Source organism: Merops nubicus, unplaced genomic scaffold, assembly GCF_000691845.1.
Source record: "Merops nubicus isolate BGI_N331 unplaced genomic scaffold, ASM69184v1 scaffold4800, whole genome shotgun sequence".
Lineage (NCBI taxonomy): Eukaryota > Metazoa > Chordata > Aves > Coraciiformes > Meropidae > Merops > Merops nubicus.
The window spans coordinates 162,538-174,873 of record NW_008583425.1 but is presented as its reverse complement, the minus strand read 5'-3'; the positions used below and the strand labels follow the sequence as shown (position 1 = coordinate 174,873).

General features: G+C 41.6%; 1 protein-coding gene across 1 annotated transcript in view; it reads left to right on the top strand.

Moving 5' to 3' along the window:
• Positions 1-359: 359 nt before the first annotated feature.
• CDH4 (cadherin 4, type 1, R-cadherin (retinal)) overlaps positions 360-12,336 on the top strand; it is a gene marked incomplete at its 5' end in the record, with an annotated part of 174,111 nt that continues 162,134 nt past the window's right edge. The window contains one exon of the mRNA XM_008940541.1: positions 360-583. Coding sequence (XP_008938789.1) covers positions 360-583 — 224 coding nt within the window. The remainder of the gene's footprint in view (positions 584-12,336) is intronic.

Here is a 12,336-nt window from a genome sequence, read left to right as displayed (position 1 = left end):
ACGGAGAACATTTTGTGCAAAAAAATACCCACAGTGTGGGTAATAGACTCCAGTCGAATTTAAAAGATAATGGCGACAAGGGAGAAATCCACTTGTAGAAATGGGGAACAGCTGTGTTTGAGATCTAATGAAACTGTATCAAAACCTTTAAAAATGGCTTACAACATCTTCCCCGGGGAACGGAGATAAAGCACAAGAGCACTCCTGAAAGGTCGAAGAAACAGTTAAATAATTTCCTTGATGGTTATTAGAGATACAGAAGACAGTGGTGAAAATTAAATGTCTGAAACTTGTATTTGATTGCTTTCCTTATCATGCTGATCTCACAGGTTTCTTCCCTCTCTTACTTTCCGTTCTAGTAAAATTTAATAACTGTGCCGGTAACAAGGGAGTTCGGTATGAAATCAACAGCCTGGACTTCAAGGTGAGGGCAGATGGGACCATGTATGCTGCCCACCATGTGCAAATGCCCTCGAAGCAGCTGATCCTGGTGGTGACTGTGTGGGATCCCCAGACCCTGGGCAGGTGGGAGGCGATCGTCAGGTTCCTGGTGGCGGAGAAGTCACAACACAATGGGCACAAGGTAAGAGGTTTTCAAAGCTCTTTTCTTTATTTCGTTCTTCCTTTGCCTGTGTTCCTCAAACCTTTAACAGTCACACGTGGTGTCAGAGTGATTGTGTTGCCTGGTCTGTGCTTCCTAAGGAAGCGTCAAGGTAGAAGATACCAGAAGCAGCATCAAATTTCTTGCATATGATCATCCTTGAACTTCTCTGACAGAAATGATTTCAGGCCACCAGTGAGGGAAGCGTTCTTTAAATTCATACTTTTGTGTTTTTTAAATGATCACTTGGCTCTGATATATACTGCAGGTTATATATCTTGTGTTTGCATCTCACTGCTAACGCTCTCTCTTGACTTGAAATAAAACCTGCAAATAGGTGCCTCCCTATCTCCAGAGTCAAAAAGTCAATCACCTTCTTGAGAAATACAAGGTTAAGTTCAGGGGGTATTTTTGTGGCAACACATAGCTGGAGTCTCACACTGTCTGCTGCTGCTGTGCTGCTAAGATATCTCCCTGGTTTTCCAGTGATTCCTTTCTCTCTGCAAGCCATCTGCACGGCCTGGCAGCTCCATGGGGGGCTTCCAGAGGGGAGATTTGGGCTTGTTCCCTTCCAATGCAGTGAGGACAGGGAGTGTTGCTGCTGCCTGATAAGGGACACATGCTCACATGCAGAGTGGGCCAGCGGGGCAATGAAACACGGTGTGGCACTGCAGTGACAAACGTCCCCTGCGCTCAGTGCCAGCATCCTCCATACCCCACTGCTGAGGAGTGTAAAGCCAGCACCGTTCTGTACTTCAGGGAGAAGGCTACAGGTGCTTGCTTTCTTTTTTAGTTTCACACACGTAGCTGAAAAGCAGGAAGGATCTGTCCGTGCCTGGCAACCTGTGAGCAGCATTGCTTCAGCTAAATACAGCGGTGGGCTGCACAGCGGCGTTGTAACTGGGACTGTTCTTCTGGTCTGCTCCTTGAGTAGCTGTCTCTGTCCCACCTCTTCATATCATCTTTGAACAGCAGCAGCAGTTCACCTTTTCATTTGCTCCTCCTTCCTTTTCAGCGTTAGTCTGGGGCTGAATATCCTGCACTAAACTGAGTAAACGCAGGTACCTTGTCTGGCACCTACTCAAAATACCCAATTCTGTGATGGTTGGGTGGTTACATTTAAGCAGGATTTGGCAGGGAATTGGTAGAAGAGCCTGATTTATTGCTGGATCTTAAGGACCTGCAGAGCAAGGATGGAGACGTGTGGCCTGGGGAAGAGTCCCGGCTGATCAGGGGCAGACAAGGTCACCTGGCCATGGCTGTAGTTTGGATTAACACACCACAGTAATTGCCAGAATAGCAAGAGTGGCCTCTCCTTTCCTCCTTCCTGCAATGCTTGGGCAGAGAGGGTAGGGCAGGGGAGGAAGGAGATATTTTCTGTACCACGTTGTCAGAATGGCACCCTGTGAGTCTGTGCTGCTCGGGAGAATTTTTGCCACATGTGAGACGAGAAGGAAAAGACTTGGAGAGACTTAAATCTAGCAGTTGCCCAGTGGGCTGACCCCTGAGGTTTTGCATGGCTGAGAGTTGTATAAATACACTTCTGCTGCTCTTCACTAAGACTCTGGTTTCTGCAAGATATAATTAAGCCCTGTATGTTATGTCAACTGTATTTGCTATTTTCTAACCAAAGAAATACTGCTTCCTTCTAAAAGTAATTAAATATTGAAGGAACAAAGTAAGATGTCTTATATACTGCTTTAAATTTTTTCTCAGTGTAGCAGAAAGAAAACTAAATAAGCACACATTTCTGTTTTAGTAAAATATTTGGTTGGAAATTCATCTAATGTTAATGTAAGCTGAACTCTGGTTCAAAACAGAGAGAGCTAAGCTTTTTAAAATTCATACCCCTCCTTTCTAAAAGCCTTATTAGTGTGTAGTTTGAGGCTGGAAAAATATGGAAAACAAGACTAATGACAAGGTCATAAGCAGTTTTATTGTGGGTCCCTATAGCAGGCATCCGACTTGTGTTTTATTTAAGTACTTTTGCTGTTTGCAAGCAAAATAATCCTTTGCTTACTAAAGAAATAAATATGATTATGAGATTATTTTAAAAAATAATAGTGTTTATGCTAAAAAAAACCCCACAACCAAATCCGAGCAATATCCAGTTCAATGTGTTTCAGGCCATGACCCTAATATACTACATTTCATGGCTTTTACTAGAAGCAGATTTCACATTTGGTTTTGTATAGTAAAATATAACTCAAGCACAACTATGGGCTTTTTTTTTAAGACATTTCAGGCTGTTGTGTTATATTCAGGATATGGAGACAGGAGAGAAAGGAGAAGGTAATATGAGAGAGGGAGAGAGACCAGCTCTCTGTTCTGCCACATCCGTCCGTTTCCATTTTTCTTTGTAAATTTGTGACTGACTTTGTGAAAATGCTGAACAGTTCCTAGACATTAAAAATAATTGGCATGAAATTTGCCTCACTGCACCTACTGATCTCTGTTTGCTGGCATCTACAGCACAAACAAGTCCTGCCTCGCTCACCCATCCCCTGTGTTTCTGTAGGCTTCTCCTTGGCTGGGGCAGCCCCACTGCATGGCAGGAAACTTGCTGCCCCTCTGAATTGGCTCTGAAAGGGTAAATCAGAATTTAGTTCACATTTAGCCGTGGATTAAAACTTCATGAGAACATGATTAGCCCTCCTGGAATGGCCATTATCAGACACTTGGTTTATTATGGAGGTTCATACAGGATGAATGTTATAGGAGAAGGCAGTGGTGATGGGATACTGGCTGAGGTCGTCTGGAACCAAAAGTGAGGTGCCTGCTCTGCTGCAAATTCCTGGTGTATTCCTGGGGCCCAAACCCAGTCTCCTGTAGCCTGCCGGCAAGACGTAGGCAGTGATCTACTTCCCAGGAGGGTGCAGAGCACAAACCCCTCAATACATGATCCTTTGGATCTGTGATCCTTTATGATCACAACACATAGGTCTGGAAGCTTGCATAACGGGCTGAGAGAGCTTTGGTGGTGGCCAGCAGGCTTTCAGGGTGGCAGATGAGTTCAGGTTGGCTCCTCTGGGGATAGTTGCCCCCTTGTGTGCCTTCGTTGCAAAACCCAAGGGTTTGGTGTCAGATGCCACAGCTCTGCTGTTCCTCTCTGTGCAGCCAGGCATTAGTGACCCAGTACAATAACAGTTTTTCTTCCTTCGTAACGTTGGCCTTATAGATCTGCTAATTGATTTAGATGAGTGAATAACCTGGGCAAACTGCAAATTTTCATTGGTAGCCACTGTCACAAAAGAATTCTAACTCCTACCTTGAAGTTTAATGCTACTGGGGTGAAATGATAGCAAAGAAGGTAAATATTTTTTAAATGTATTTTATGATACATGAAGCGTGCATTTTCCCCTCCTCCCCAGCAAACACTTGAACATAAACTTTTTTTCCTGGTTAATACAAGTGATGTTAGTAACTCCAGAAACTTTTTTTTTTTGTTCAGTCTTGCAGGAAACCTGATAGCAATTCAATTAGAAAATGCAAATGAGGTCACATATTTCCCACAGGAGTGCTGAATTACCCCAGAGGAAAGTGAGTGATATTCCAACGTAACAATAAATACTTCTTAAGATAAGTTTCTTGTACTGTTCTTGTCTGGCTGGCTGCTGTTGCAGTTGAAAGTATCTATTGGACCTGTGGGTGTAATTCGGAGAGAAGAGGAGAGGACAAAGATTTTTATGAAATAATATAAGGTTCTTATAGCTTGTGTCAGCATTTGCAAAATGTAAACTTGAGTGGGATAATGCTCCAGAAGAAAACAAAGTAAAGCCAGTCTTCACTTATCTGGAATTAGCACTGCAATGTCTTCTTTTCTAAGAGTGCATGTGATTATTTCTAACAATTGGATATTGATTCAACCAAAAGCCTAAGAATGAAGATTATGTTTGTGAACAGTGACATTGCTGAAAAATTGAGTCTTCAGAGCACCCTCCGTTTCTCACTTGCAGAAATGGAAGTCTGCCTAAGTACATGGATGGCTGTGTAGCCATTTGTTCTTCCCTTCCCACACTACCCTCCATGCCCTATAGCCCGAGCTCCTTCTCATCACTCCTCACCAACCAGTGTCCTCCACTCCCTATGTTGGCAAGTCTCATCTGACGTTCTGGCCCACTCTTTTTCTATTGAACTTTTCTTTATTTCTCGGTACTTTTATGTGTCTAAGCGTGCTAAGGCACATCTGGCAATTTTTTTTCATTTGTTTATCTATTTTTTCTGTAGTTCTTGTTTCTGGAGTTAAAATCAGGGTTATAGAAATACAGCATGGGGAGGAACTTACAGCATAAGGGATTGGAGATACAGGGTAAGGTCAATACACGTAGGATGACAGTCATCTGCTTACTTATTTTAGAATAAAATACTGTTTTCTTTGAGTCAATTTTATGCCAACATAAATTTCTCATTGTCTTAGTTTCTCAAATTCTGAGCTTGGACGTATGTAAATTTGTGCAATGTTAAATCACTGGGAATTGTGCAATTAAAATCTTGCAAATATATGGGTATGCAGCTAGGGTTTCAGATGCTGAGAACTACTGTCAGAAATCAATCCTTGCTTCAGCCCAGCTTGTGTTTTATTATGCCTCATCTTACTGTGGGCTTCTGTCACAACCCGGATACGAGCCCACAGCCATAGAACGTGAATGTGAAAAGCTCATTCTTACTGCCAGAGGGTTTTTTTTATTATTATTTAAAGCCTTTAAATAATCATCTCTGGCATTTTATCTGGCTGAGATTTTGAATTCCAGTACAGCCTTTTATTGCTGATCACAAGTACAAAGGTCTCTGGGCAAGGAAAGGCTTATTCAGCACTGATCTTGTTTATGACCTCAATTATTGTGCTAGCCAGGATGCTCTGTGCAGGGCCTGGGAGCAGTGAAGATGTGCCTTCCAGTGATGGAAGATAATGACAGCTTGAATGGGAGCGTGCTTCCAGTGCTCCTGGTCTTCTTGGTGCTGGAAGAAACGGGGAAAAAGAGCCACTGCATTTGTCCCTTTCCTTCCTTCCCCTACAATGGGATATTATAAATGGCATCAGGGTGATGGAGTTTGCCCCATCAAACTGTGTTATCTCTAGACAGCGGCTGAAGAAATGAGGCTGTGTTTGTCATCCTGCCTTTTTTCTGGCCACATTTCTGCACGTTTTAAGTACTGGGTTGTTGTCCTGTTTGACTGCCTCTGGGGGGAATCCAAGGCAGTAACAAAGTCCAGTAAAATGGCAGCTGGCATCATTTTAGTTCTGTGTCCTCATCAGGGAAACAAGGCTTTGACTGATCACAGTCAGTGAGAATAGATACAGAGATTTCTGGTTTCTTTAGGTAACTTGTGAGACATTGTTTGGGGTTTTAACAAATCAGGTCAGTGGAAAAGATGAGAAAGTGGATGTCTAATAAAAGAATATCATATAATTGTTACCAGTCAGACTGCTCATGTTAATTGTGGCAGTCTAATGAAAAGGCATTGAGTGACCTTGTCTGACCTCATGCTTAAGTGAATTTGAACATCTAGCATTTAATCGTCCCAGGAGATGGAAGTGATGTTTGTGAAACAAAGCTTGGCCTGATTTTCAGGTGTGTTGAATCACATTGCCTTGGACTGCAGCCAAGATAAGAGATGACATACAGGTGCTCATTGCCTTGGAAAATCAGCCCACTATGGGAAGTTTCCAAGTGCTGCACTTGCTGCATTTAGTTCTTAAATAGTCAGCATCTTACCAAGGGTCAGGCTCAAAGCTGGACTAGAAAGATCATCCGTAAGTGAAATCCACTCCAGATCTGTCTCCCTTCAAACAAAAAGAAGTCCTAAGGACTGAACTGCCTACACGGAAATAAGTTTCTTCTGATAAAACAAAGCCCTTGGACTGCGGTGTGCTGCCTGCCTGTGTTGTGTGCCTTGCCCTTGCAGGATCAAAGCCTTTGACCTCCAGTTTCACAGTCTTTGTTGTCAACTGCTGAAGTCTGACTGCCACTTCCAAAAAATTTTGAATTTCCTGAAAAAAACCATTGCTGTGGTAATCTGTTGGTGGCTGTGTATAAAAATGAGTTTGAGTCAAGACAAAAATTACTTTGTGCAGCACAGACATTAAAATAAGCCTTTTTTAGGGGCCGTGAGTGTCCACCTACCTTTTCATTAGCCCAGCGAGCTGAGACAGCTTGGTAGTTACAAGCTCAGGGTGCAGAAGGGCTCCAGTTCCTCCCAGCCTCTGGAGGCTACGTCCTTGCTTGCTGGCAGAGCAGCTGCACCACATTCTGCTCCCGTGGCACTGCTGGCTGGAGGAGCAAGGGGAGCCAGCCAAGCACGGGGGTCTGGCGTGGCAGGGTGGGCTGAGTGGCCACCAGTGAGGAGTGGGATTTCCAGCACTGTCTCCATCCAGCAAAGCGTTTAAACAGGCGCTTAAATTTCATTGTGTAAATGGAGATAAATTGAATGTTTTTGCATGTTCAAATTTAAACATTTGCTTAGGTGCACTCCAGAATTGGGGAATAAAAGAACAGCCTTTTCTCAAGAGCCTCTTGAAATAACCAAAGGATAACTTGAAAGGGCAAACTCACACACTAGCACTGGGGAGAAGTACCAGAATGAATTACTTCTTCTTTGTGCTAAAGTAGCAGTGGTGCTTATGATCTCTTAAGTCTCTTGTGATCTTTTTACTTGCAAACATTATGAAGAGAAGGAATATTGTTACATTTAATTCATTATGATTATTTTAATTCATGTATCTTTTGAACCTCATGGCTTTAGAAAAATAAAATGAGATTAAAAATTTTCACAGGCTTGTCAAGGGATAGATTTGCTCCTGCTTCTTTCTGTGATGAAGAACAATTGTAGTAGCCTGCTATCTAGAAGCAAAAGAAATGTGTTTTGGAGCACTTTTTCGAAATTATTTCTTAGAAATTTTATCTGGGTGGAAGAACTCAGTTTGCTAGCCCAGTTATTTCATACATTTTTCTCAACAATATACGTGCAGAATTAGAGAGGTAATATCAAGCTGCAGTAGTGGCTTTCACTGTATAGTATATGATGAGATCTACCACCTTTTCCTTTTCAGATACCTACAAGGTATCTGAACAGGCAAGAAGTATGTAGTATTCTGAAATTTAATAGCCATGCTCTTGAGAAGTACTTGTAGTTCTGAAGCCATTGTGCTTGGCTTCTTCCAATTATGAGAATGACATTAACTTGAAGGTAGAAGTGTCTTTTTGTAAACACTAGAAGTTAGAGTACAACAGTAATTTAGATGTTTCTTAAACAATCCTGCCTAAGAAGCACTGTGAGATTAGATCTTACAAAGGGAAAGTGAAAAGGTCAAGTTGATGTAGGGAACTTTACAAGGAAACAGCCTCATCAGAACTTTTCATGTTGGGATAAGATGTTCAAGCCTTAAAATGAGAAAGTAAATCCACTGAGAGCAGTGCTTTGTGGATGATGTCATCTTCTTCTGTCCATTGAAGGCTCTTGCAATATTCAGAGCCTGACAATGACAAGAAGAGTATCACAGGTACTTGAAACCTGTGGGGACCATAGAAGATTCCACCAGAGGCAGATGGATTTCTTATGTACCTGCCATGTGATTCTTCCAGAGAATGGAAGCAGAGGAGCATCATTTCAAATCTTGAAAGCAGTGCACGGTCCAGGAGATACCTCTAATTATCAGTGTGGTGTGGTACCACAGAATATGTCTCCACACAGCTCTGCCTCTCCAGCCCAGCCAGAACTTCCCTCACCTTAGAGATGCCATTTGCATTTCACACCTGCTTAGTAATGAACGTGAGCGGGCGTTGCCTGCAGCTGCCCTTCTGGTAGTACAAAAGCAAAGCCTGGTGAAGCACTCTGGTGACTTACCAGATTTCAACATAAACCAGTGATTAATTTACCAAATGTTTAGGCAAACGAGAGGTGTGTGTGAGCTCAGATGATTCCTGAATTTCAATGGAATTGTACTGAGAAATCAGCATCTTCTGTCCCAGCAGGTGTCACCTGGTCAGCAGCCACCCAAAAAGCCATGTTCTGGCTCAAGGTGCAAGCTTGCATATTGGCTGCAGTCTTGGCCACTAACTTGGTTAGGTTTCCTGATCAAAGAGAATAAATTGGGTTTTTTTCCTTAAATAAGAGTCTTTCATGGCAACCCTGAGAGTTGCACCCAGAGCTAGTGAGTGGCTCTTTTCTCTGGAGTCCAGACTTAACTTAGCATTTAATTACAGTTGCCCACTAAGGGCCCTGTTGCATCATTTGTAAGGAAAGGAGTTTTCTTCCTGCCTGACTTAAGAGCCAAAGTTTTGTTCTCTCTATTTAAAAAATTCCTGGGTTTACGTGTTACTCTCCTTCAGCTTTTTTGTTGTGTTGCAGCCATGCAGCACTAAGGAACATTTTGATTTTTTAGTCACACTGATCACATTTTATTAGTTATATTGAATAAAATTTTCCAAAGCCTGCAAAGCCAGCTAGATACCTAACAACCTTCAATTTATATGCATGCCTCATTTTTCAGCTGTCAAGGAGCAGCACATGTACAGGCAGGTGCTCAGCTCTGACACAGACTCCTTGGGAGAGGGGGTTTGGCCTGGCTGATGCATGTGTGTGCATTTTACGTGGCTCATTCTCCTCCTCTGAGGGCAGTAACTCTGTTAGATTTTAGTCAAACTTTTTCTTCCCTGTCAGCTGATGTGTTGTGGAAGCTCATGCACTTGCCAAATCTGACAATTTTTCTTACTAATTGACTCTAATGTGAACTGCTCTATGCAGCCCCACTGCTAGCTGATAAAAAAAAAAAAAAAAAAAGAAAGTAATGAATTTTTGCTTAACTAGCTGATTTAATTAAAATGTTTTATACTGTACTTGTATGGTTTCTATAAATGGAGAGGTAATTTTGTTTAATGAGTTCCTAACCAAACATAACATTCCTGACTGTATGTAGCCAGATTTGATAAAGGTCACAAGTGCTGAGATTCCACTGTTTGCCTTTGTAAGTCGTGATGATCAAACAGCTTGTTTTGGCACTTGAAATATCCTGTCAGGATTGGTTCCCTCCATCCCTGTTTATACCAGAAATTATTAGTTTAGTTTTAGGAGCAGTGGGGGTTCTTCTCTGTATCTGAACACTGTTCATTATCTTTAAAGTGGAAGTCTACTGCCAAAATCACATCTCATTGTCAATTAGTAGCTTCTCTGCAAACACATTAATTTAATGCCCCTGCTGAAGAACTGTGCACATTGGAACATCTTGCTGCTAAAACACTAGTTTTCAGAACACTTTGACACAAATCATTCACGAATAACAATTTATGCCATGCCAGTAATGGGACGTGATGTGAAGCTTGTCTGTGATTAAATTTACTACAGCTTACAACTATGAGTAAATAGAGTTAATATGGGTAGTCCTAACAGATTTGTAGAAGGTGGATAAGGAGAGAAACAGATTATGGATGCCTTACTTGTGCAGTTTCTGAAGAATACCTTCACAGAGAATGACTGCAACAAATGAAAGTCTAAAATAAAATTCTGATCTTCTTAAAACTTTTTTTCCTGTCTCTAACTTTGGCAAATTCAGCATTGACCTAAATAAAAAAAGAATCAATTACCCTAAAATAAATAAATGTGCTGTTTGTTCTACAACCCTTTCATTACAGCATATAAGAACACAAAATGAAACACCTATCTCTTCTAAAAGATCAAAAACTGGGGAAATGGTGCATTTTGGGAAAAAAGGGCTCGTTCATCCTCCACTGCCATCCCTGATGTCAGCAAAATGTTGTCTCCTTAGAACGGGATTCATACAAATGTTTATTTTGCAGAGTTCTCGTGTTCCTTTTGTTAAAGACCTTAGCTATATTTTCATTGTCTTTTCTTCTGTTTGGTAAATATAATTTTCTCCTGTCCTTTCTGCAGCTACCATGGAAACAAGCAAAAATGCTTCAGATTAAATATTTTTAAGTAGATTTCTTTCTCCTCAGTAGGAAATGGTACCAGTTTTCAAAATGCATATTGAGATAGGACGTGAAGGGAAATATGTTTGGACAACAAACTAGAGGTGGCTTTGTATCCCCTTGTCTTGATAAAAATATATGAAAAACATGTCTCAGTTAAACCCTAGGAGTGACACTAGAAACAAAGCAAGCCAAGTGTTATTTCTTTTCTGAAAAATGTTCAGTGTGAAGTGTTAAAGATCCTATGAAAATAAGACTGCTATATAAATAAAACTCAGGTTAAATCATAAAAAAATTTTGATACTTGGCAAATAAAAGCCATATTACCTCTGCTCTGATTGCAGGTATTTTTTATTCCAAATGCAAAAAAAAAATATATTTTAGTGCTCAATCTAGAGCACTTTGGTTTGCAGATTGAGCCCTATAAAATTATTAATCTCCAACAAACAGACCCTAAGATGCACTGTTATTTATATGCAGAGAATAGTGGCTTATTTACCCAAACATTAGAGTGATCCAAAATGTTCAGCTAAGCAGGAACACAAAATATGATATTATATTATGTAAATGGGTTTGTGATACGCTCTGCTGGATAATAACTTCCAGATGTCTCTGTAGCCAGAGGCTGACGGATATCAAAGGCAGGTTGGCTGGGAGGGGAGACGTGCCAGCTGGCGAGACTGGCTACTGGTAAGTGTAGCGGAAGGCGAAAGCTGGTAGTTCTTCACACTCACTGCTTTTATCTGTGGACTACTGAAAAGTCAGTGTCTGGTAGCCTTCTTTTCATGAGCAGAATATGGCTTGAGGGGCTGTAGGGATCCCACATATCTGTTCTTTCAGTGGATTATTTTTTGACCTCTTTTGTGAGTAGTTGTTGAGCTTGGTCCGAGTCTCCCAACAAATGAAAGGCTGACAAGCCACGGACTCATGCTGTAGACTAGCTAGATGGTTATTCCAGTTTATCTTATCTTGCCAGTGCTAAATGCAGGCAAGAAATCTTTCTGAGCTCTCAGCACCATAGCATAAATGTGGTTAGTTGGAGCACCATGCAACCTCACCAGTCTGGAGCAAGGTTTCCTAAATCTGTTTGTTTGATTTATATATAAATCTGGCAGTTCCTAGGGGTTGAGCTACACATCCTCTTCCAAATGCAGCAGCGTGTATTCACCATCATTAAATGCAATGCTAGACTGAAAAACAGACTGGAAATGGCTCCTTTAAGATGCTGATGAGGTTACTGACATGGACTTCAAGAAAGCCCTATACCTTCTGTGGAGCAAGCTTTGAGAAGAAGGATCTTTGCACAATGCTTCTAGATGAGGCTGTACCTCCTTCAACCTCACATTGCTTTCTGAGAGCTTGACCTGTCATCTCAGTGAAAGGTTTTGGGTTGACTTCAATATGTTTTTAATTTAAGTGATAACCAAAAAACCCCCAAAAGAGTGGCAAGGGGAATTGTAGGGTAGGTTCTGGCACACTGTGCGGCACTTAATCCTCAGCTCATCAGTGTGACTTCCTGATCCTCAGGGAGGATGGTCTCTGAGAGACTCTTCCCCTGTCCTACAGCTGCCCAAAGCAAACACTGTAGTTGCACTTTTCAGAGAAAGAAGTGTTTTACGAGCAGAAGATGCAATGGCTGTGTTATGATTTTCCCACACTGGCACTGTATGTACCTATGCCATGGTTATGGGCCACAAGCCCATTGGAAGAGGCCCTGGAAAACTCAGTGTTGATCCCAAGTTTGCAGAATGTAGGCTTTAAATAACACAGCTAGCATGGCATGCTTTGCATCGCTTCATTAGCAAGCTC